General features: G+C 37.5%; 1 protein-coding gene across 16 annotated transcripts in view; it reads left to right on the top strand.

Moving 5' to 3' along the window:
• Window positions 1-22,710, top strand: part of HERC1 (HECT and RLD domain containing E3 ubiquitin protein ligase family member 1) — a 101,514-nt gene that overhangs the window by 22,730 nt on the left and 56,074 nt on the right. For 15 of the 16 annotated variants that reach the window (XM_050978482.1, XM_050978485.1, XM_050978483.1 and 12 more), the window contains 13 exons: window positions 9,476-10,432; window positions 11,628-11,723; window positions 12,254-12,448; window positions 14,059-14,370; window positions 14,960-15,056; window positions 16,616-16,759; window positions 17,326-17,453; window positions 18,287-18,431; window positions 18,523-18,694; window positions 19,523-19,657; window positions 20,439-20,604; window positions 21,153-21,278; window positions 22,086-22,307. In XM_050978482.1, the coding sequence (XP_050834439.1) occupies window positions 9,503-10,432; window positions 11,628-11,723; window positions 12,254-12,448; window positions 14,059-14,370; window positions 14,960-15,056; window positions 16,616-16,759; window positions 17,326-17,453; window positions 18,287-18,431; window positions 18,523-18,694; window positions 19,523-19,657; window positions 20,439-20,604; window positions 21,153-21,278; window positions 22,086-22,307 (2,868 nt within the window). In that variant the 5' untranslated portion in view covers window positions 9,476-9,502. Of the gene's footprint in view, window positions 1-3,526; window positions 3,550-9,475; window positions 10,433-11,627; window positions 11,724-12,253; window positions 12,449-14,058; window positions 14,371-14,959; window positions 15,057-16,615; window positions 16,760-17,325; window positions 17,454-18,286; window positions 18,432-18,522; window positions 18,695-19,522; window positions 19,658-20,438; window positions 20,605-21,152; window positions 21,279-22,085; window positions 22,308-22,710 lie in introns of those variants that run through there. The other variant, XM_050978488.1, reaches the window with a different exon arrangement.

Here is a 22,710-nt window from a genome sequence, read left to right as displayed (position 1 = left end):
ATGTCTGTTCCTATGTATTGTGGTTGTTGAAAATATTGTTACTACACTACATAGTAGAAATACAAGTGATTGTACCTTTGGGGAGAGTGGTAGTGCTAAAACCTCACCATAGTTTTCGTCCCTTTTCCAGTGCAAGATCAGGCACCTTTCTTTGCTCCAATTGCTGTGATGTTTTGATGCACGGGGAATTTCTGCTTCTCAGCTCTTCTTTACTAACTGCTTTTGATGATTGTGTGTGTGGAGTGCCTTGCGTTCTCAGCTTTTGTTTTGATAACCTTAAAGCATCTGAAGAAGTAATGGATTAAATTGATTTTTCTAAGTTTATCTGCTGAACAATAATGATAATTTTTATTTATTCTCTGCTTGGGTAGATTTTGTACAGCCCCCAGGAGTTTACATTGAGAAGCCATGATTAGGTTTTTGAATCACTTTTTAAACCCTAAAGCCAAAAGGGCATATAGCTTTAATATAATTTTAGCTTAAAAGTAACTTTGTTTTCCTTTAGTCTGTCTCCAAAAAGATTTTTTGAGTAACCAGTTGTGACCAGCTGAAAGCATAGTGTTATATTGGTTCAAATACTATACCTGATAATGAATAAATAAATATTCCCACAGGAACCTAAAATCATGCAGGAAGACTAAAAGTGGAAGCGTATCAAGTAGAACCTTACCATGACTTACTTAACAAATATGAGCTTAGGTGGAATTCAGTATTTGGAAAGAAAAGTTAATGGTTGTTTGCATGATTTATCTTATTCTGAATGATTACGTCATTCATTTGGTTTTCATATGCTGAGCAGGAGTCTAATACAAGGAGGAAAGGTACTGGCCCTTGTGCTCAGTGTAGACAGATGTTCACATGAATTAATGCTGGTGTGTATTTCACTGTAATGTTTCAGTAGTGAAGGACAATCTGCTATAGCTGCTGTTCTTGCTTGCTTTTTGTGGGTTAGTTCCTTTTGTTCCTTGCTTCCTATTTCAGATTTGTAGGAAACCAACTATTTTTTCTCCGCTGTTTTACAGTCCATCTCCTGTTACTAGCCCTGCTGCCTTTTTTATTTTTTTCGCAGCTTCTGAGGACATTTTTTACTTTCAATTCTTGTGAATTTGTAGTAATTTCTCTGCAGTGCAAGCGCTCTCTAATTTATCTTTTTCTCTTTTTCTTTCCCGTGACTGTTTTGGATAGATTCCATTCACTTTGCCTCTCTCATGACAGTGTGTCCAGACTACATGGAGAGGCCAAAAACAACATTTGAAGATTCCTGCCTTGTATAGTGACCTTTTTGGCACTAGTGAAATACTGAACAGATAACTCTTCTGCCAACATTATGTCCTGTTAGTTTCAACTGTCATAGAGTCCCCTTGCCATAAGCCATATGAAACGTATTGTGGGTTTTACATTTCTGTACATTTCATATTTTTGGTATGTGACAAGGCAGGATTTCAATTACTTTTATATGTTCTTGGTTTCTAAATTACCTTTCAAGTAAAAGGCTGTAAATGTTGTTTGGAGTTCTGATACCTGCTGCTAAATCCTGTATATACAGTCCCTTTTTTAGGAAAAAAGGGAAGCAAATCAGTTCCGTTTAGTTGCACTTTCAGATTGTAAAATTCATATAAGGATTGCAAAAAGAGCTGGCAGCATGTGAAGCAAGATTCTTACTGGGACTTTGTGGCTTCTCTGTAAGAAGTATGATAGACTGGAATGATAAAAACTTAAGGTAATCTGTCATTTTATGGAATGTCAGGAACTGTTAGGAGTGGAACTTTGCAAAACCAGAGAACAGGCCTTCTGTTGCACAAAATAAAGGTACAGCCGTATCTTGAATTTGACATTTAGCTCTGGAGTTGTACGGGTTATGAATTTGACAGAATATTGAGAAAATAATTTAGTAGTCTTGGATACAGACTAAAGACTTTAGTTGACTGGTAAGAATGTTACATGTATTTGAATAAAAAAGCAATGTAAAAGGGTCCTAAGTGCTTATGCTAAGAAACTGAAATGTTGAAACTTTGAAGAGATTCCACTTGTATAATGCAGCTGTAATACTGTCCTCACAGTGAGGGAGTAAACAGAAACATAATTTATTAGGTTTTCTGTCATATTTTAAGCAAATTAGCTTTTTCAGAGCTGTGACTGGCAATGAACTCAGAACTTCTACTTTTTCAAAAATTATCTAAAATAACATCCCAGAATAACTTCTTCAGTAGTCAGTGTCATTTGCAGTGAATGAATTGATTTATATTTTTAATGAGCTTGTAGAATTATCTGATCATTCTGATTGTGAAATCTTTCCTGAGTTTTGTGTGAGCCACAAAATCCTTGATATTTCTGACCCATCACAGAAGTTAATTTCTCACCATTGCAAACAAAGGTTTAACTACTTGTAGCATCATTAAGAGCTGTAATGTGATCTGGCTGCCATCTGTTTAAGTATTAAATTTTCTGCTCCTTTTTAGAAACCACCCAGGTGACGTCAGGCTGAAGGGACCTTGAGCATAGGAGGTGCTCTAAGAGTCCCTCAGGTTGAAAATAATCAATGGAACTTTTGCAGACTCCAGGAAGCTCATTGTCAATGAATACACAGTGAAGAGCTCTATTTATGTGTGTGGTACAACATCGCAGGCGGGCAGTGGACAGACTTCAGTTTCACAACCAGATCTTCATATTTAATTTTGGTGTTTCCTGCCTGCTATCTGACTGCATAGACAGACTTCTTGTGTTACAAGCTTTTATAATTAGGTTCCCATAAAATGTAGTCAGCTTCTGACAAGGGTTGCTGAAATTGCTGATTGCAGAGAGGGAGAGAGTGAATGCTTGAGAGGTTTATTTTTCCTCTGAGAAAACTTTTTATTTTTAGGAAATATAATATTTACAGCTTTATAGGGGCAGTTTTTCAAGAGCTTTGCAGAAAATAATGCTTTCAGCCACTTTTGTAGGAGTTTTAAGAGCCTGAGCACCTGACTTCTGTCAGAATAATTGTTTTTGTGTGCGCTTGATTTCTGCTGTAGTCAGGCTAAGTTAAAGAAAAACGTGGTAGCATGTAGCTTTGTCAAATTCCATCCTTGTTATATCTTCAGTGTGTGTGCTAGTGTCACTGATTTAAGAAAGTGGACTTTCTTCATACTAATTGAAGATACTGTATATAATTTTTTGCAATTTGTGTGTTTGAAAATCTCCATGGACTGTGAGTAGTTCTGCCTACCTTATACACTAGGTTAAAATACATTCCTCTCGTTTGCTGTTTTCATTTGACAACACTTAATGTAACATGAATTTTGCTTTTTATCCCCGTATTACAGTGTTTACTTCTTTGGACCTTGTACAGGGAGGAAAGCACAAAGCTGTAAAATAACAATTAAGCAGGAAGATTCAGGTTTGTACAAGCAATGGGAAATCACTGTGCTTCAAGATTTACCTGCATTTCTGAGCTGATTGTTCATATTTTCCTTTTTGCAGCCTGAGAAGCAGTTGCACCTTCTTCCTCCTTATCTGTGGACTTTATTATTCTTGCTGGAATACCAGAGATTACCTGCATTTGGCAATGAGGTGGAGCCAATCTGTTGGAGATGATGATGTTTGGGGTGGGGGGAAGGGCCCTAAAATCAGCTCCTCCCTTCCACATGTTTCAATGGTTTCTGTGTGCTGATAAGTTGAGTGTGTGTGCTAAGGACTGAAAAAGCAAAACATGTTTTGTGGGGAGACTACTCTTACACTCTCTAATTAAATCAGCTAGATATAATTCTACTTTTTAAGGATCTTTTCTACAACTTTCTTTAAAACAAAACATAAACCCTTCAATTTTTTCTTGTCATGACTTTCATACCTACATGCCTTCCTGCAGGTATTCAGTGTTACCTCTCTTGAATTGCCTTGAGCCGTTTCTGATCTTCGTGATTTCATCAAAAGGAGCTACAGTGTGATGTAGCCTCACTGTACAGCTTCTGCCCAATCTCCACCTTTCTTTAAATTATTCCAACAGTCTTTCTCTTAGATCTATGCACAGCAACTTCTGAGGAGCATTTAAAAATTCTAAGCATTTTTAAAAATCTTAACCCTAGAAGGGAGCTTCCCATTTACTTCTGTCAGGATGAATTTGTTGGCTGCATGGAGGTGGTTCTTGGGTGACATTCAAGTATCTCCCATAATTTCTGGGCGGACACGGAAAGGGAAGACTATGGAAATTCCTTCGGGGGATTGTGTGTGTTCTGTCCAAGACCTGTCTTTCCTGCTGGACTCAGAAACAGGAACTTTATAACCTGATGGACTTTAACCTTCAACCCCATGCTGAAGTCCTTTGTCAGTTATTCTCATTTTCCCCTGTACACTTTGAATATAGGAGTACTTGGGGCAGTTTCCAAAGTCCTCACTCCTTTGACTGTGTTCAAGTTGAGAATTTCCCATATGAACTTCTTTGGTAATGTTTTTTTTCCCCCCTTGTGAGTTCTTATTTTTGCATTTGAAGGTGATCAAAGCTGTCCCACTTACCTCAAAGTGACAAGACCTAAAAACTTCTTGGTTTCCTGAAGCTGTAGTAAAAATCTGAAAAAAATATTTGTTCTTAGAGGTTTGACAGTCTTCTTGTCTGAGCCAGCCAAGTGGATTTATGAAAAATCTTTAGTGTTTCCTTTTTTCCTTTTCTAGAAAAATCCCTTTCCATAGCTAATTTAGGAGATGGTGGCAAGTGGCTGGAAAATCTACTGTTAGTTCTCAGTCCCATTTTACCTTACATATGTCACTTTATATAAACACCAAAAAAAAAAAAAAAAAAAAAAAAATTATACAGAATTTTCTTGATAATTTCACTTTGATGTTAACTGAAATGCTTTGGAAGAATTATTCCCCTTTGAAAATAAATAATTGTTGCAGGAAGATTACTTGTGTTTCAGACACATATTCATGAAGCACAGATATTTTTAGTATTTAATATAAATACCAAAATATTAATACATACATATATATATATATATATATGTATCTATGCATGTATATATAAAAATATTGAAATATTTGTGGTGGAATACCTATTTCGTTGTATCTCCTGGTCAGTTGTACATTAAGGTGTTAGTCATCCATGCAGTCAGTGACTTGGTATTGTATGTATGAAATTAGCAAGCTGGGATTAATGACAAGATCAAATTCTTCTTTCTGTGTCTGTGATTAAATTGCTGTTTGGCAGAGGGAAAGAAGGAACAGCATTCATAGTTTATCTCCTCATAATTTATTTCTGTTTCATGGAAATAACTTGTAGTTAGATGTACCTCCAGTCTCTTACTTTATGCTTGTGTGAGATAGGGGAATAGTTCTTTTCCTAAAAAAAGTTGCAGTTTTTCCCAGTGAAAGAATTGGCTGTTTGGCCTATTTCATTATTGATATAAACTTAATTTTAATTTTAATATACCCAGTTGTCTGATGTATTTAATAATGACTTGCAATAGGCCATTTGCACTTTTAATACATGTAATTTTATTAGTTATTGTAGGCAAGCTTCCACCAGAGCTTAAAAATTAATATTTTAAGTGACCTGTAAAAATAAGCTGGTGGTTTAAGGCTGAATTCATTCCTATTTAGGAAAAAACAAACTCTTTAATAATGCAACATATTTTAAATTCTTTAACATTATTTGCTAGGCCACTGAAGACTGCATGCTTTCCCTAAAATAAGACAACTTTCCTCTTTTTCCTTATTTTTCTCAAGAGGGAAGATCTTAAGCATATCAGTTATTATTAGCGTATACTCTGTCTTGCTGACAAACATTTGCAGGCTCTTGGTTTTGTGTTTATTTTTTCCTTAAGTGCAGCAAACACATCTAATCAAAAACTTCTTAAAAATCATCATCTGACTAAATAGATGAAGAGAAATAAATGGATAAAAGGGTAATGAAATTTGTCATCAGCTTTCTTTATCAGTTCTTGGCTGTGTGGAAATGCATGCCAATCACTGAATTATTATGGTTTTGCAAACACTGGCTGCTTGTAAGTCGATTTCTTTGAATTTGAGATGCATCCTATTACCTCCTATGCTTGCTAGTTATTGCAAGGTGTGGAAACTTGATTCTGAGCTTAGAATTCAAGTGGTAGTTTGGCTCTGTGGTGTGGTTTTTTATATGATGGGGAAAACCATGAACAGACCAGAAATAGTACCTGATTTTGACTTTTGAGCTTGAAGAGACAGAATCAGGGGATACACAATCAGTCTGCAGTGGGATTCAGCTTTGGAAGTTACAGGTTCACCTTCAGGTGCATTTAAAACGATGGACTGATAAAAGGGAAAAGAACCTTTGTCTCTGCTGCAGGTAATTTCCATGTTTCTTATAATATTAAAAGAGACCTCTCTTAAGAAGATTTTCTTCTATAATTTAAATTATCTACTCTCCTCTTAGCTCAGGCATAAGACTTCCCTGATTATATTCCTTGTGTTTTCACAGGTTTCATTTTAAAATTATTTTCCTCACATTCCCTTTCCTCTGATGTAAGAGGAGCAAACAATAGTTGGTGTCCAGTGCAGTGATGGGTAACAACAGCTCTCCTTGTGCTTGTGCACTTACTCCACTGGAGGATTTGATGAGGCTGAGCCTTTCCTTGAGTTTTCTTGCAGCGCTGGCTGTGGTTCTCAAGGCAGCCAGCTCTGAAGGCAGACTTGGTTACCTTCACATGTCTTTCTTTGCAGCTCAAGTTGCTGCCACTGCTGTTCTGAAAGAAAAATGCTACATGCCGGATACATAGAACTAGGCTTTCAGGGTTTGATGTATGCATTTTCCCCCCACTGTTCCCTGGAGTAAGCTTTTGAAATAGGTGTTACATTTGGTAACACTGTTGAAATCTTTGTTATGAGTCTAAAGTCCCATTTTAGTTGATTTACCAACAGGCAGCAGTGAAATATATGCAAAAAATTACTGCCCCAAAATGGTGATTTCCTCAACAGGAACTGTGGTTCTAAAAGATATGACAGATAAGTTGCACATTCTCATGGTTCACTTCTTTTTTTTTTTTTTTTTTTTTTTTTAAAGGGCAGATGAGCTGGAAGTTTTGTTTTGTTTGTTTGTTTAATATAAATCCCAGAAAGTTCTGGGTACTTTAGTTTAAAGTGTTTTAAGTGTTCCAGTGTTGAAATAGCTATTGCTATACATTTAGATTGTTACAGGTTTATGATGACGAGAGAAAAGTACTTTTCTCCACTTGTCATATGTTTCTGGCTTCTCCCTTCGTCCTTAGCTATGTGATCAGCATGTTCAGAAAGTGTGTGGGACTGCACCCTGTGGGACTGGCCCACCCTGCACACTTGGTACCTTCCACATGTTCACCTGACCCTGCAGTGGTCAAATATAGTGAAACAGCAGTGAGCATTCACTTGAGTTTTTAAAGCCAAATGTATTTTCTTTCTGTCTGCCCTAAAAAGAACTCAGATGTTCATGTCTAGGCTCTGGAGCAATTATAAACCTTGTATTTGTGGCAATGAGCTGGAAGAAATAAACCCTGCCTATACCCTGTGTAACTGTTACCTGGTTTCTGCTTAACTTCAGTGAACTGTAGTTGTTACATGCAGAGACAGAGATCTTTTCCATTTGTATTCAGAGAGCATTTCCAGGATTATGAGCAGTGTCTGGTTAAAGCCTTCTGCCTGTCACATGAAACTGAATGTTGTTTTCAAGGTGGACCAACGATTTCTTCTTTAAGCTGCAGAAGGGGAGACTAGGGCACTCCCAAGGGCTCAGCTTCAAGCTTCAGTCTCTATTTTTAAAGATGCATACAAGGGCAGGAAGGAAAAAATCTACCAGTTTTCAGGAAAAGCAGCAGTAGTATTTGGTCCTTTAAGGTAGATGAGCACATTTTGAAGTTTCTGAAAGAAGAGCAGCTGGTGAAAGCATAAATACTATGAATAAGTCTGTTTGGGAACTTCTTAATGGAGCTACATCCCCATGTTTTACCTCTTGATAAGGCACAAACTTCACATAAGACCAGAGTTAGGGTGCTTTCATTAATTGGCCTTACAGTTTCTGTTGAGATCCAATGGTAGTTAGCAAATGCTTTCTGATAAATGAGATAGTGTTGCTGTTTCTTAGTCAACAGGGTCCTGGGTGTAATAGTACCTGTCTGTGTCACTTTGAGGCTGAGCTGCTGGGAAGTTTTGTGGTGTGAGTAGACAGAAGGTCTGTCTTGTATGAAATGCAAGGAATGCTCCCGGCTCTGAATGGTACTTAACAGCTGTTGCTCAGGTTTCTGTGGGATAGACCTGGGTAAGGGGCTGCTATAGTGCAACAGCAGTAATTGGGCAAGGCTCATGTAAAGCTTTTTTAAAGGTATATAAGTTGTTGGGAAAATTTGGCTGAAATAAAAGTAGGTGCTTAATAGCACACAGTGTGCTTTTTTGGCAGATGTATTGGCAGAGTAACTGTAGTAGTTTATGTTTTTAATTTATGATTTTAGGTGTGAAATGTCAAGATGAAATGAGGACCAAATTGCACTGTCTGTTACCTGTTGTCCTACAAGCATGACATGGCAGCAGCACTGACTTTCACTGCATGGCGGAGACTCCTTCCACCCCCAGGAGTTTAGTGTGAAATTAGATCAAATAGGGCTCACACTACCAAAGCACACAAAACTCTCCTTTAGGAAATTATAGTACTTTTTGGTGAAAGTGTAATGTGTTAGGACTTAAAGGGTCAAAGAACAGAAAGTAATCATTCAGAACCTATGTAACCCATGGTTAATGATTATAAAAGAGGAGTTTAGCACATCTGTTTTGTACAATAGGAGGTAAAGCATTACTTTAAAGAAAATTCTTTTAAAAGGAGCAGTTTAAAAACACTGACTTTGAGGAAGCCTCTTTTCCTTGACATCAACAATCGTCTTGAAGAACTGGAGTTCTGAATGCTACCGGCATTAAAATTTGTAACTTGAGTGTCTCTTTAGGATCTGAATGTTCTTTTAATTTGTTAATTTTTAAAATTTTCTCAGATATAGACTTAGAAGAACCCTGGTCTCCACTAGTAGTGATCAGTCTGCGTTCTTGTATGTGAGAAACTTTTTGAACTCAGTGTATGTTTTTAGGAATTGTGATCTTTTATTCAGATAAAATAGCAAAATATTGTACCATTACATGGATGATCCTGCAGACATAAATCATCATAGTGCTGAGATATGCTTATCAGCCTTGCACCTTTGTGGTTCTTGACATCTAAATCTTAAATTGCCTTATCTGTTAAATGCTGTTCATGTCACTTAGCAGGATTTAATTTGCTTTATGTGAATTTTTGTGCATATGGATTTAGAAAATGCAGACTGACACTAAAATTCTTACATCACATTAAGTAAGTTACACATGCATATGGGTCAAACGGTGGAACTGGTAATTCTTGGTGGTCAATCTTTCACTGCTTACCTTCTGAAAGGATTATTTGGGTTTGTCTTGCTGTAAGTAATAAGATCTCTAGATAATATTGCATGACCTATTGACAGTTTTTTTTCATCTTCAGGACTAATGGCAAAGAAGTAAAACCAGCATGGCAGCTATGGTCCCACCTGTGAAGCTGAAGTGGCTTGAACACCTAAACAGCTCATGGATCACGGAAGACAGTGAATCTATTGCAACAAGGGAGGGAGTTTCTGTCTTGTATGCTAAGTTAGTTAGCAATAAAGAAGTAGTGCCATTGCCCCAACAGGTTCTGTGCCTCAAGGGACCTCAGTTACCAGATTTTGAGCGGGAATCTCTATCTAGTGATGAACAGGACCACTACTTGGATGCCCTTCTTAGCAGCCAGCTGGCACTGGCAAAGATGGTGTGCTCAGACTCTCCATTTGCTGGAGCTCTTCGAAAGCGTCTCCTTGTGCTGCAGCGTGTCTTCTATGCACTTTCTAATAAATACCACGATAAGGGAAAGGTGAAACAGCAACAGCATTCACCAGAAAGCAGTTCTGGATCCACAGATGTGCACTCTGTCAGTGAACGCCCAAGGTCAAGCACAGACGCACTCATAGAAATGGGAGTTCGGACTGGATTGAGCTTGTTATTTGCACTGCTGAGACAAAGCTGGATGATGCCTGTGGCAGGACCTGGCCTCAGTCTCTGCAATGATGTTATCCATACGGCAATAGAAGTTGTGAGCTCTTTACCACCTTTATCTCTAGCAAATGAAAGCAAGATTCCACCAATGGGTTTGGACTGTTTGTCACAAGTAACAACTTTTCTTAAAGGAGTAACGATTCCAAACTCTGGGGCAGATACTCTAGGTCGTAGATTAGCTTCCGAGTTGCTTCTTGGTTTGGCTGCCCAACGAGGTGCCTTGAGATACCTTCTTGAATGGATAGAAATGGCTTTAGGTGCTTCAGCTATAGTAAACACCATGGAGAAAACCAAGTTACTGCAAAGTCCAGAAGGGATGATCAGCTTTGATTGCTTTATGAGTATATTGACCCAGATGCGACGATCTCTGGTAGGTATAACCAGCTTTGGATTTTCTGAATTGCAGTTATTTGCATTCTTAACTGAGTAGTTTCTCCACCCCAAATGCCAGTTTGCCGAATATGTTAGGGGGCTTTTTTTATGATTTCCCCCCCGCCATATTTTCATTGTTACCTACCATCTCTTTCTCTCCCTTCCTGCCCACCTGTTTCCTCATAGGTAAAGATGAAACAGCAAAACAGTCTCTGTGTTGTCATTTTGGTGTTATTCTCTAACTTCAGGGAAAGAATTGAGGATATACTTGATCCACTTGGACTTGTACATTTAAGTTCATAGCAGAAAAAGTTAGAAAATTCAAAGTTCTGCAATACACTTTGTTTCCTATTAGTTACTTTTTTTGCACATTCCTGCTCCCCCATTCACCTAGGCCTCTGCTTATTCATGTTCAGGATGTTCAGCAGTTTTGCTAATGCTCAGAAATTAGTGTGATAGAAAATGAGCTAAATTGGAAGTGTGGCACATTGCTTTGTATATTGAGTGCTCACTGCTGGTGCTAGAGGAATATTGCTTTTCAAGGTATGAAATTATTGCACAGTACACAGAAGCTGTGGCAAGCTTCTGTCTCGTGATGCTCAGACTAAAACAGTAAATGACTTTTTCCCTTAAGTGGTCATACTTTTTTTTCAGGCTTGTACTGCTCGTTAATAAACATAAACTTTAAAATCTAAAAAAGATTCTAAAAAAGATATAAAAATATTTTGAAGAATGAGGTCCATGAGAAGAGCATGGCAGTAGCAATATCTGAATTGGAATAAATGTTGTGATGGGCAACTTTATTTGCTGTTGGGTTTGGGCTATATATACAATTAGAGACCAAAATATGAAAGGTATGTAAACATAAAATTATTTATTAGTAGTATTATCACTTTAGACACAAATAACTTGCATTTCATTACAACATAGTTTTGGGAAAAATTAACTCCATACCCAGATACCTTCATAAAACTGAATTGGTAAGAATGTTGGACTAGCACTTGTGACAGTTTTGTTTTCCTGAAGTGTGTGCAGTTGTTACGGCTCAGGAGACAGGTAGTGTACTTATACTTTTATGGAAAGAGCCGTTAGTTTTTGCTTAGGGATAAGAACAAATCCCTAATGTATTTTGTTCAGGTGGACTGTTGCTGTATTGGAGATGTATTTCTCCTAACAACATGTAAATATTGTAGGGATCATCTGCTGATCGAAGTCAATGGAGAGAGCCAACCAGAACATCAGATGGCTTATGTTCTCTGTATGAGGCAGCTCTGTGTTTATTTGAAGAGGTATGTCTTGAAAAAAACTTTTCAGTTACTGTAGTTTGCTTCCTCCTCACACATGTGATTTGCGTGCACATGTGGGTATAGTTATTCTGGGGTCAAAGAGGTGCAAAAAAGGTTGAAAAACGAAGATGTAGTTTGGCGAAGTCATTAAGCTAATTAGTCGGCAAGCTAATGATACGGTCGGCTCTGTAGTTTTTATTTAGAGAGGTCCAGTTGCAAAAACAAAACCGAGGAATTGTGTTAGCCCCAGCTGCCAAGGTTACAGAGCAAGCAGCTTAGAGGCTCTGGGGTTCCAGGCAAGAGGGGAATTGTCTCTGCCCAGCATGTAAGGGATAGAGCTAGACAGACACTGTTGTGTGCAAGATACAGACTGACCCCAGCAATTCATAAATCCAAAAAATTACAACATTTTCTGCTTATCAGTAATTTAGACAGTTACCATGTTGAGGGGCAGTTAAAGCAGCATTAAACACTGTGACTGTATAGGAAGAAATATAAAATGCTGCTGTGTAATAAATCTCTGGTTTGAACAGGTTTGTCGAATGGCCTCAGACTATTCAAGGACATGTGCCAGCCCTGACAGCATTCAAACGGGTGATGCTCCCATTGTGTCGGAGACCTGTGAGGTGTATGTGTGGGGCAGTAACAGCAGTCACCAGCTGGTAGAAGGAACTCAAGAGAAAATACTTCAACCCAAGCTTGCTCCAAGCTTTTCTGACGCACAGACGGTGAGTAACATCTGTTAGTGGTGCGTTATGTAACACTCAGCAGCTTCATAGTCGCAGTAGGAAATTGAAAAATAGTACCTTTATTTCTGAGTGTCAAGTTGTAATGAAGCAAATTGTAATGAATGATGTTCAGAACTGGTCACACAGGTTATTTTACTGAGAATATCTCACTACTTTTATTGATGCCTGGGAAAAACATTCAGGTTTGGTTTTATTGACACGCACAGGTAAATATCCATGTTACACGAATGACTGAATTACCTGACTTGCTCTGTGGATACAAGTGTAGAAGCCTGTAGGTTTTTTTGGTGGGTTTGTTTTGGTTTTTGTTGGGTTGGTTTTGTTAATTGTTGGTTAAAAGGTGTCTTAACGACTTAATACTCTTTTCCATTGGTGGTTTTTACACCAGAGATTGCTGAGTCTAAAGCTCCAAATTGGACTAGCTGCTGACACAGCAACCTTAATTAGCTTTCTGCAAATCAGTCTACATACTCTTTCTGCTCTCAGTCACAGATTCTGCAGTTGCAGCTGAGCAACTCTGTTGATGCATGACCCAGAATATAATAGTTTGCTTTTCTGGTACTCTATTGGCTTTGCAGTGTTGACTTAAGTGAAAGCACTTTCTGGTCACTAGACAATTTAGGTGCATTTTCTGGAATTGTTTCTGTGGATGTCACTGATGTATTTTATATTTCAATGGGTTGCAGGACTGGACATCATAAAGCAAGTTTATGCATTCAGAAAACTTTCAAAACATTTGAAAGACTAATACACAAGAAGGGAATGCATGATCCGAATGAATGTATTACTCTTTTAATAGTACTGTATACAACTATAGAACAAATTTTTGTGATTTTTCCACTTAGCCTTCCATTTGATGCTTGTGGTAGGGTTATCTGTATGAAGACATTCATTCCCATTAAATAGGGCTGTGGCTGCCTGTTTGGGGCTGGTTTATGGTGTGCCTTTATGCGTCAGATAGAACCTGCTCTGCGCTTCTGCTGTGTTAAGATTCCTATAGGAGATGATTTCTGTGTTAGTCCGTTTGCTGTTGGGTCATTCCTCAGCTGAGCATTGACTTCCCAAAAGGGGCAAGTTCTTATTTTCTTAAAAGCTTTTGATCTTATTTCTTTGATGTTCACGTGATTGAACTTTATAGTCTCAAGTGAGTGGATTTTTAGCATTTGGTTTATTTTTGGGATGTTACCGCTTGGTACTGGTTAAATTAAGCAAAACCTCCAGTGTTTTATCAAGCTGTTACTTTGTCTTTTTTGCTTTTAAAACATTAAGATTTCCATCCGTGAGTTTTGGAGATCTGAATGCAGCACAAATTCTACAGTCTGTAGAAGAGATGCAAGTAAATAAAATAATCACTGTTCATATACTTTAGTCTATTATGAAAATAGATTTAATTGTAACATATTTCGCAAGAATTTTAGTTTTACTGCTTGATAAAATCCAAATTATTTTAACATTGTATTATATTTAGTTTTTACATCATTTTATATGAAGAAATCTGAAATTCTGCTAAAAAATACAGACTTCTAAACCTATGTGTAAATTTGTCTAATCTCTGTATTTCTCTATTACATTCTTTTTTCTCTTTGTAGATTGAAGCTGGACAATATTGTACATTTGTCATTTCTACGGATGGTTCTGTTAGAGCCTGTGGAAAAGGCAGCTATGGGAGACTGGGACTGGGAGACTCCAACAATCAGTCCACATTGAAAAAATTGACTTTTGAGCCTCACAGGTCTATTAAAAAGGTGTCATCTTCAAAAGGATCTGATGGTCACACTTTAGCATTTACAACAGAAGGGGAGGTCTTCAGCTGGGGTGATGGTGACTACGGAAAACTAGGACATGGAAATAGTTCAACTCAGAAATATCCCAAACTTATTCAGGGGCCCCTGCAAGGGAAGGTATGTTTTGTATAGTGGAGCACGTGTTTTTGTTCTGTTCAGCTGGGATGTTGTATAAAGTTTGAAATAGATAAAATCCTAAGAAAAAGTTCTGTGTTCTCTCTGGACCTCTCTTTGAGGCTGGGTCTGCTTGCAACAAAACACTAGAGGTTATGGTTGCCTGTAGGCCTGTGATTATGGCAGTGGCATTGTCAGAAAAGCTTCTCATAGCCTTGAGTCAAACTTGTTCAGGGGCTTTCACTAAATTGCAGTTTCAATTTTGCTTGCTGCAATATCAGGGCTTTCACATATAGCTTGTTTAGTGTCTTAAACATCTGCTGATGCTGCTTTTTTCTCCTCTAAGACTAGGATATAATGATGCTAAACCTGCTTGATAAATAAATCATTAGTAGTTTTACATATAAACTTTTTATGTACTTATTTCTCCTTATCAAATAAACAGAAAAGATTGCAAAGATTATGTGTGTACTTGATCCATGTGAATGAAAAAGTTTATGTAGATTCCTTCTGAAACTTGACTCTCCTAAGCTTTCAAACTTCCCACTTGTTTTGTGTAAAAACGCCTTCTTTCTTTATGCATGTAATGTAGGTGGTTGTGTGTGTGTCGGCGGGCTACAGACACAGTGCTGCTGTTACAGAAGATGGAGAGCTGTACACATGGGGAGAAGGAGACTTCGGAAGATTAGGTAATTTGAAAATTTCATGCTTTTGGAAAAAATTCCTGTGTCTAGTAATGATTTTATATATCTGTTTGCCTTGTTCTCTAATTGTCCTCTCTACGTACACATATACATGTACTCAGGTGTGTGCGTACGGCTGACAAGTGCAGTGTCTCTTAAAAGTTTTTAATTCAGTTAATTTTACAAAGATTATTTCTAAAAGATTTTTCATTTCAAGGCATGTTGCTTTTATTCATTCCTAAGACTATATCATTGCTAATGTCACTAGAATATAAAAACAGTAGACATTTAAAAAAACCTGAAATTCTAGATAAACCTAATTTAGTGTGATGGTAAAATGATTCTTTGAAGAGTCAGGAATAACTGGCCAATAATATCAAGGGTCTGATTCTAATAAGGATACTTGATGTTAAGTTTGCCAGAATGGCTTAGTGTTCTTTCACCTTAATACATCGAAAAAGTTAAATTTAACTGAAACAAGAAACCCTGTGTTACTATTTCCTTCAAGCTCTCTTGTCTATTTCATCATCTTTGCTGTAGAGCTGCTATGCCTGGTGTAAAACTACTCTTCTTGAGCAGGTTCAGTTGAACCAACAGGTTTTGTATAGAAAATTTTTTCAAGTTGTGCTTCAGTTCCCTTCTGTTTTCTTTAAATGCCGCAATCATCAAGTATAGAGGCGTAAAAGCAAGCAAGTGGCAGGGGTGGAAGATGAGGAGAGTGTTTGACAGTCACAGCTTTCAAGGGAATCAGTAGAAGTTCTAAGTGTATCCCTGTTGTTAAGAAAAGAGCTCTGCATTAGAGGTTTAACTGGAATTTTGGTGGGAATTGTTGAAATGTTCTCCTTGAGTTTTAGATTATTGTGGAGTTTTGACATCCTTGGGGGTCTTGGAGTGTACAGTGGTGAGTTCTAGAATGTAGCTAAATGTAACATTTCATTGGGTTATAGGACATTCTTAATATTTTATCAGTTATGGATACCAATGATGGTAATTTTCTTCTGTTCTCCATTTTTCTTCCGTATCCACAGACTTTCTGGAGTTTAGTAGAAATAAAACTTGTTATGAAGTAGGTGTTAACTGTAATGTACTTGGTTTCTGCAGAAAGGACCTGTTAGAAATGTGGCTGCCTAAGGGCAGCTGAGGGGCTGATCTGTTCAGTCTGTGCAGTATGGACAGGAGTGACAGAGGGCCCTTATTGCAGTTTCGTCATGCTTGCAGGATACCTGCTGCCCAGTATTGGGAAGTCTAGCTACCTAATCAGCTGGTACTGAAGGCAGTTGTACTAGCAATTATTTTTATTTCTTTTCAGCTAGGTAGAAAATAATCATAAGTTTCAGAGGCAGTGAGATATGAACAGGTGTTCTGAAGTATGTCCTAAAGATATAATGTTTAACTTCATGACAGATGTCTTCCAAACCATACTACAAATCTTTCCAAAAAGTTGGCAAAAATCATCATTTGTGATGACTGCAATGCGTGTGGAATTTGCAAAATCTTATGATTGTGGAACAGAAATAGGACTTTAATTGTCACAAAAAGAAAATACTTCTTTCTTTTTTCCTTAGGTCATGGTGACAGCAACAGCCGCAACATTCCAACTTTAGTAAAAGATATTAGCAATGTAGGAGAGGTTTCCTGCGGCAGTTCACACACGATAGCGCTGTCCAAAGATGGGAGAACAGTGTGGTCGTTTGGAGGAGGAGATAATGGTGGGTAAAACAAATGTTTTTGGTAGTAATTCTTGTCTTACTCCATCTGCCTCATAGTTTCAGTACTCCTTGCTGTTTGGTTCTGTTTTTTATTCGTCATTTGGTAGCTGTTAAAGGAAGGGATGCTTAAAAAATCTAAATATAATATCTGAAGTTCACCTGCAGGATTATAGGGTTAAAAAAAAAAGATTTTCAGCAGGGAAGGAGTTTCACAGCACAGAAAGGTCAGTGAATAGATGAACAGTTCTGGAAAAAATGCTGTGCTGATGACTTTCAAATAAGCTCACTCATGATATGACAGTAGCTAATTATATCCTACAAACTATTGCATATAAACTGCCTGGGATTTGCATTTCAATTTTAAAATAGACTAAAATCAATATATATTTCTTCAAGTCTGTAATTACTGTAATTGAAAGAAAATAGGTTTTATAAGAACTGTAATGTTTTAATTTAAAAAATCCACTCTGGCATTTTTGGAAATCCAAAAAAATCTCTTTTGGGGTACTTTTAATTGTTGTCTATCCATTGAAAATACCTTTCAGTTGTGTTTCCTCCCCTTGCAGGCAAACTTGGTCATGGTGATACAAATAGAGTATATAAACCTAAAGTTATAGAAGCCTTGCAAGGAATGTTTATTCGAAAAGTTTGTGCTGGAAGTCAGTCTTCGCTTGCCTTGACTTCAACAGGGCAGGTAGGCAAAACAAGTTTCACTCAAATTATGGGAGGTGGTGAAGAGGGTTTGGGTTCACATTATCTCAGCATTTATTATTTTAACTGTTGAGAAAATGTTCAACTAGTACTTAGGTAGAAGTGAGGTTCTTGATTAGAGATTGAAGTACCTAATGCGCAAAAGTATTTCAAAATATGCTAAGAGTCATCTACGACACACTTTTCAAGATTCTTGCTCAGTCATAGAAAATGTATTTTTAGGTTAATAAATGTAACCAGTGTAATATCAAATTGGATTCAAGAAACAAACAACAGTGAAATGCTTTTAATTTTTAATAAAGTAACCAACTCAGGTGATTAAGTGATTTAATAGTTTTTTAAAATATATATGTACATTAGAATATAGGTCTTTAACTGCAAGTTTTATTTTGAATCTGAAAAGTCTCAGGAGAGCTTGAAGCTAAATGTTGAGGTGGTAAACAAGGGCCCTTCCTGGTATGATGGGTACAATCCAATAAGCATTTCCACACGTGTAACCCAGCTGGCCTCCCCACCTTCAGCTCTGTGACTCAGATGCACTGGGTTTTCTAAGTGGGGGTTAGGAATGTTGACATTCACTACAGCAGTTTGTTTTTCTGCAGCAGCCTCTCTGGTGCTGTGCTCTGTGGCACCTCAGTGGTTGGGGGAAGGAGTGCACACTGTATGAGATGTGTGTTCAGTCAGGAAAGTCCTATGCAGATTGTGCTGAAAGTGTAATTGCAGTCCTTGTACAAGTGGTTTGCTGGGATGTTGTTTGCTGTGCTCAGCACTAGCAGAGGTGTGACCTGCAGCTGTTCTGTGGTTGCTTTGCTCCAGGTTTATGCGTGGGGCTGCGGGGCCTGCCTTGGCTGTGGCTCTTCAGAGGCAACTGCTCTCAGACCCAAGCTCATTGAAGAGCTGGCGGCTACCAGAATAGTTGACATTTCCATTGGTGACAGTCACTGTTTGGCACTTTCTCATGGTAAAGAGAATAAGCTGTAAAAATACGTAATCCTCTTTTAGATCAAAACCAGTTGTATTTCAGTTGTTTTCTACTTTATTTATGTTTATAGATAATGAAGTTTATGCTTGGGGTAACAATTCAATGGGGCAGTGTGGACAGGGAAACTCTACTGGCCCCATTACTAAACCAAAGAAAGTAAGTGGTTTAGATGGAGTTGCGATTCAACAGATTTCGGCAGGAACATCCCATAGCCTTGCCTGGACAGCTCTTCCAAGGGACAGGTAACGATTTGTGTATGAATGTTTCTTATATGTAGTTAGACAAAACCTACCTCTGTTTAATTAATATTGACAGGGGAGTCAGTGGGAGATGAAACAACTCTGTATTCTTTATCTTTTGCTTCTAAGGGGATTCTTTATGGCTTGGGAAGTTTCTTTTAGTGTAATAAGTAGTAGACTAATCAGGAGAGTTTGGGAAAGGGGAAGTTCAGACAATTTACTGAGGTGCATTTAAAGATCTTAAAAAATTTCTGTATGGTTACATGTTAAACTGAAAATAGGTACCTAAATAAATAGTTTGGTTATAAATAGACAATAACTCAAGTAATATTTTTACACCAAAGATGTTAGCAAGCGATTGAAGTGAAACGGTAAACATTTATGTATGGACTAACACAAAAGAACAGAAAAACTTAATATTTGGAAGATAATTCAAGAAGAATTTCAAATGCCTGTTCTCAAGGGAGCTGTCAAATAAGGAAATAGTGCTCTGTGCATTTTATCAAAGTCTCTAACCTGACATTTATGCTAAAACCAGCTTTGTGAGTACTAGTCAGCCTTTGCCTGGATGAGATTAAATACATATGGCTTTAGATTTATGGCATTGAGGTGTTTTTGTCCATAAAAGTGGAGCGTTCAATTGTAAAGAGTTTTACAGAAAAGAGAGAAGAAAATACATTCATGGGTCAAGAAGTTGGTCTGCTATAGTTGTATTCGTTGCTCTAAGACAGACACTGGTTTAGTTAAATGTATTCAACTTGTTTAAACTATTAATTTATTAAAGCAGTTAAAGATTTCCAGAAGGTAATTTTCCTTGATGTTTGATTCCAGGCAAGTTGTGGCATGGCACAGACCCTATTGTGTCGATCTTGAAGAAAGTACCTTTTCACATCTTCGTTCTTTTCTTGAGCACTACTGTGACAAAATTAACAGTGAAATTCCTCCTCTTCCTTTTCCTTCATCAAGGTACATACAGCATATGTATGTTGTTACAGATTTTTATATTTGTGTTTTCTTTACAGCAGTGGCGCACAGCTTAGTCCTTGTTACCCTATTCTTTAACAAGCATAAATCTGGTTTACCTGCTCATTCAGGTGCCATTTGTGTAGAATTTCTCTAGTGCATTTATACAACAGAGGAGCTTTACGGTGTCTCAAATGTAGCAGGATCTTTAGTCTGAATTTGTTTTCATTATGCAATGAATTAAGTGCTTTACTTCAGATATTTCCTTTAAAACACATTTTTCTGTGTAGTTGAAATGCATTTACTGTTTCTGTCTTATCAGTTCTTACTCCTGTAACCATTATTTCAAATATTTTTAAGAGGACTAGAATGAATATCCTGACTTCTTGTTTTTAACCTGATTGATGTACTTCTAAATCTTCTGAGAGAAGATTACATGCATTGCTTCTTAAAAGTTTTTCTTTCTCTCTGTGTATCATATTATTGTTTATTTCTGTCTTTTGGGATTGTTTTGCTTCATAATTCATGGGACTGCTAATCTAAAGTGAATGCCTCTTACAACCATTGTCCACAAAACCACTTCTCTATTCTAGTTTCAGTTTTTGTTCTTTTAAGGAGGTTGGCAGTAAGTTTCTCAGAGAAGTTTCCTTCAGCTCCCAGTTGGAATTTACTTGCCTTTCTGGTATGAAGAATCAAAGGAGAGTTAAAAGCTTAGTGCGCAAATAAGTGGAAGGGAGTCATGCTAATAGTAGGAGAGGTTAATAGATACATAATTCTTTTACAGGGAACATCACAGTTTTCTTAAATTGTGTTTGAAGCTGCTTTCTAATCACCTTGCACTTGCACTGGCTGGAGGTGTAGCCACCAGCATTCTTGGCCGGCAGGCTGGTCCTCTTCGAAATCTCTTGTTCCGACTGATGGACTCTTCTGTCCCTGATGAAATTCAAGAAGTAAGTCATGCCTTGTTGTTTACATGTGAAAATTGTACTACTCTCTTTTCTTTTTTTTTCTGTGTAGTTAGATATTTATTAGACTTTTTGAATGATTCTGACTTGACAGTTTTACTTATTAAAGGTAAAAAATGTAGTCACCATCACTCTTTTATGATCTGAAGGCAGAGAAGAATGTTTACATAAGAATTTCAAAAAGCTGCTCTATTTTGTAACTTTTAAATTATTTTTCCCTGTAATAATGAGCCTAAAATGTTTTTGTTGTGGATTGAGTGACTGACTTGGTTGAGTAATTCTCCTAAGATGCATTCTTACAGGAAATAGCAACTTTTGTTGGTCTTGTTTCACTCCTTCAGTGTACTGCACATTGTTTGCGTCATAGCATATAAGATTAGTGTGCTATTGTGCGGTAGAATTCTGATACTAAATGAAATTAAGCAGATATTTGGGATATATCATGAGTGGTGTATGGTATTTTTTAAGGATGCAGGTGGGTTGATTATTTCCCTTCTCCACTGAAGAAGTATTTTCGGCTGCTCTGATTTTAGGTTGTAATTGAGACACTATCAGTTGGAGCAACTATGCTACTTCCTCCATTGCGAGAGAGAATGGAATTGCTACATTCTCTTCTACCCCAAGGTCCTGATAGATGGGAAAGCTTATCAAAAGGACAGGTAAGGTCAAGTAAAAGTAGGCCTGAGAACAGTTAGGGTATGCTTTGTGTTTTCCTGTGGGAACATTTTGAGCTATGAGGCGAGCCTCATTTGCAGAGTGCAAGTGCATTTCTGGGGAGATGCAGTGCAAGGCCCAGTGTAACAAAATCTGCAGGGCAGCCTGGCTAAACCAGAAGGGGGTGAGGCAGGGAGCACTGCTTATTTTCTCAAGTGAAGGTCAACTACAGAGAGCTTATGAATTGCTATGGTAGTATATCCAGACAAGTTTAGAGATAGGATAATTTTGAATACTAGATTGATTGAACAAGCCTTGGTGAGAGCAAATTAACTGTTTCCTGGGATGAATACTTGTATAATGCTTTCTCGCCATGAATTTCACTCTACTTTGCAAAGATGACTGCAAGGTTCATTTTTGTACTCTTTTTCCTATGTACAGTGTAGAGAAATTGTGTGTCTCCCACTCGTCTTCCCAGATAATCAGGTTTCTCCAGGAAATGCTGGAGAAAGTGTTAGGTTCAGTGTCTTACACTGATTGCCCACCATGTGGACAGTCTGGTTTCTGTCTCTCTTAATCTGAGATTTTTACTAGGTATGGTCAATGTAATTCAGTATATTTATCCATTCTCTAATAGTACAAATCTTCATGAAAACCTGGAATATTTTGGTAAAGCCTTCCAGCTTATTTCTGTGTCCCATTAGAAGATTTTTTTTATTGGCTAACTATGACTAATGCCTTTTTTCTTCTTAGCTCATTATTTTATCCTTACTAACGAAGAGCGATTTTTGTGTCTAAACGTTCTTCTTTAGAGAATGCAGTTGGACATCATTCTGACAAGCTTGCAGGATCACACCCATGTAGCTTCCCTGCTTGGCTACAGCTCCCCATCCGATACCACCGAAACTGCCTCGATGTGTATCAGCTATGGAAACCTCTCTGATCAAACATATGCTGTCCAGAGCAGTCATCCAGATACTCATCTAGCTGAAATCTTAATGAAGACTCTTCTAAGAAACTTGGGATTTTATACAGTATGTACAGGCTTCATATTAATTTTTCTTTTTAAATTATAATTAATTTTGGATACTTTGAAGGGTTACTATTTTCCCCCTCATCTTAAGGAAATTATGCTAATTTTGTTTATCTGAAGTAGCACTGCCACATGTATTTGTCCTTAAGTGGACTAAAGTCAGTTAAATCATCTCTAACAATATGGTTCTAGTATTGCTCTAGTGGTATTTATTGTTTAAGGTGACTTATGTAAGTGCAGCTGGTTTCATGTCAGACTATTCTATTGCTCTTGCTTTAGTTTCAGATTTTTCTGGAAGAGAAGACATAACACAAGAACTAAATAGACTGTATACAGTGCTTGTCAGTATAATCTCAGCCACCAGGGAACAATAAGCAGAGCAACAATAACACCAGGAGCATTAA

Source organism: Serinus canaria, chromosome 10 (genome assembly GCF_022539315.1).
Source record: "Serinus canaria isolate serCan28SL12 chromosome 10, serCan2020, whole genome shotgun sequence".
NCBI classification, from domain to species: domain Eukaryota; kingdom Metazoa; phylum Chordata; class Aves; order Passeriformes; family Fringillidae; genus Serinus; species Serinus canaria.
Note: the sequence above shows the minus strand (reverse complement) of the source record. Positions and strands in the feature narration are given on the sequence as shown.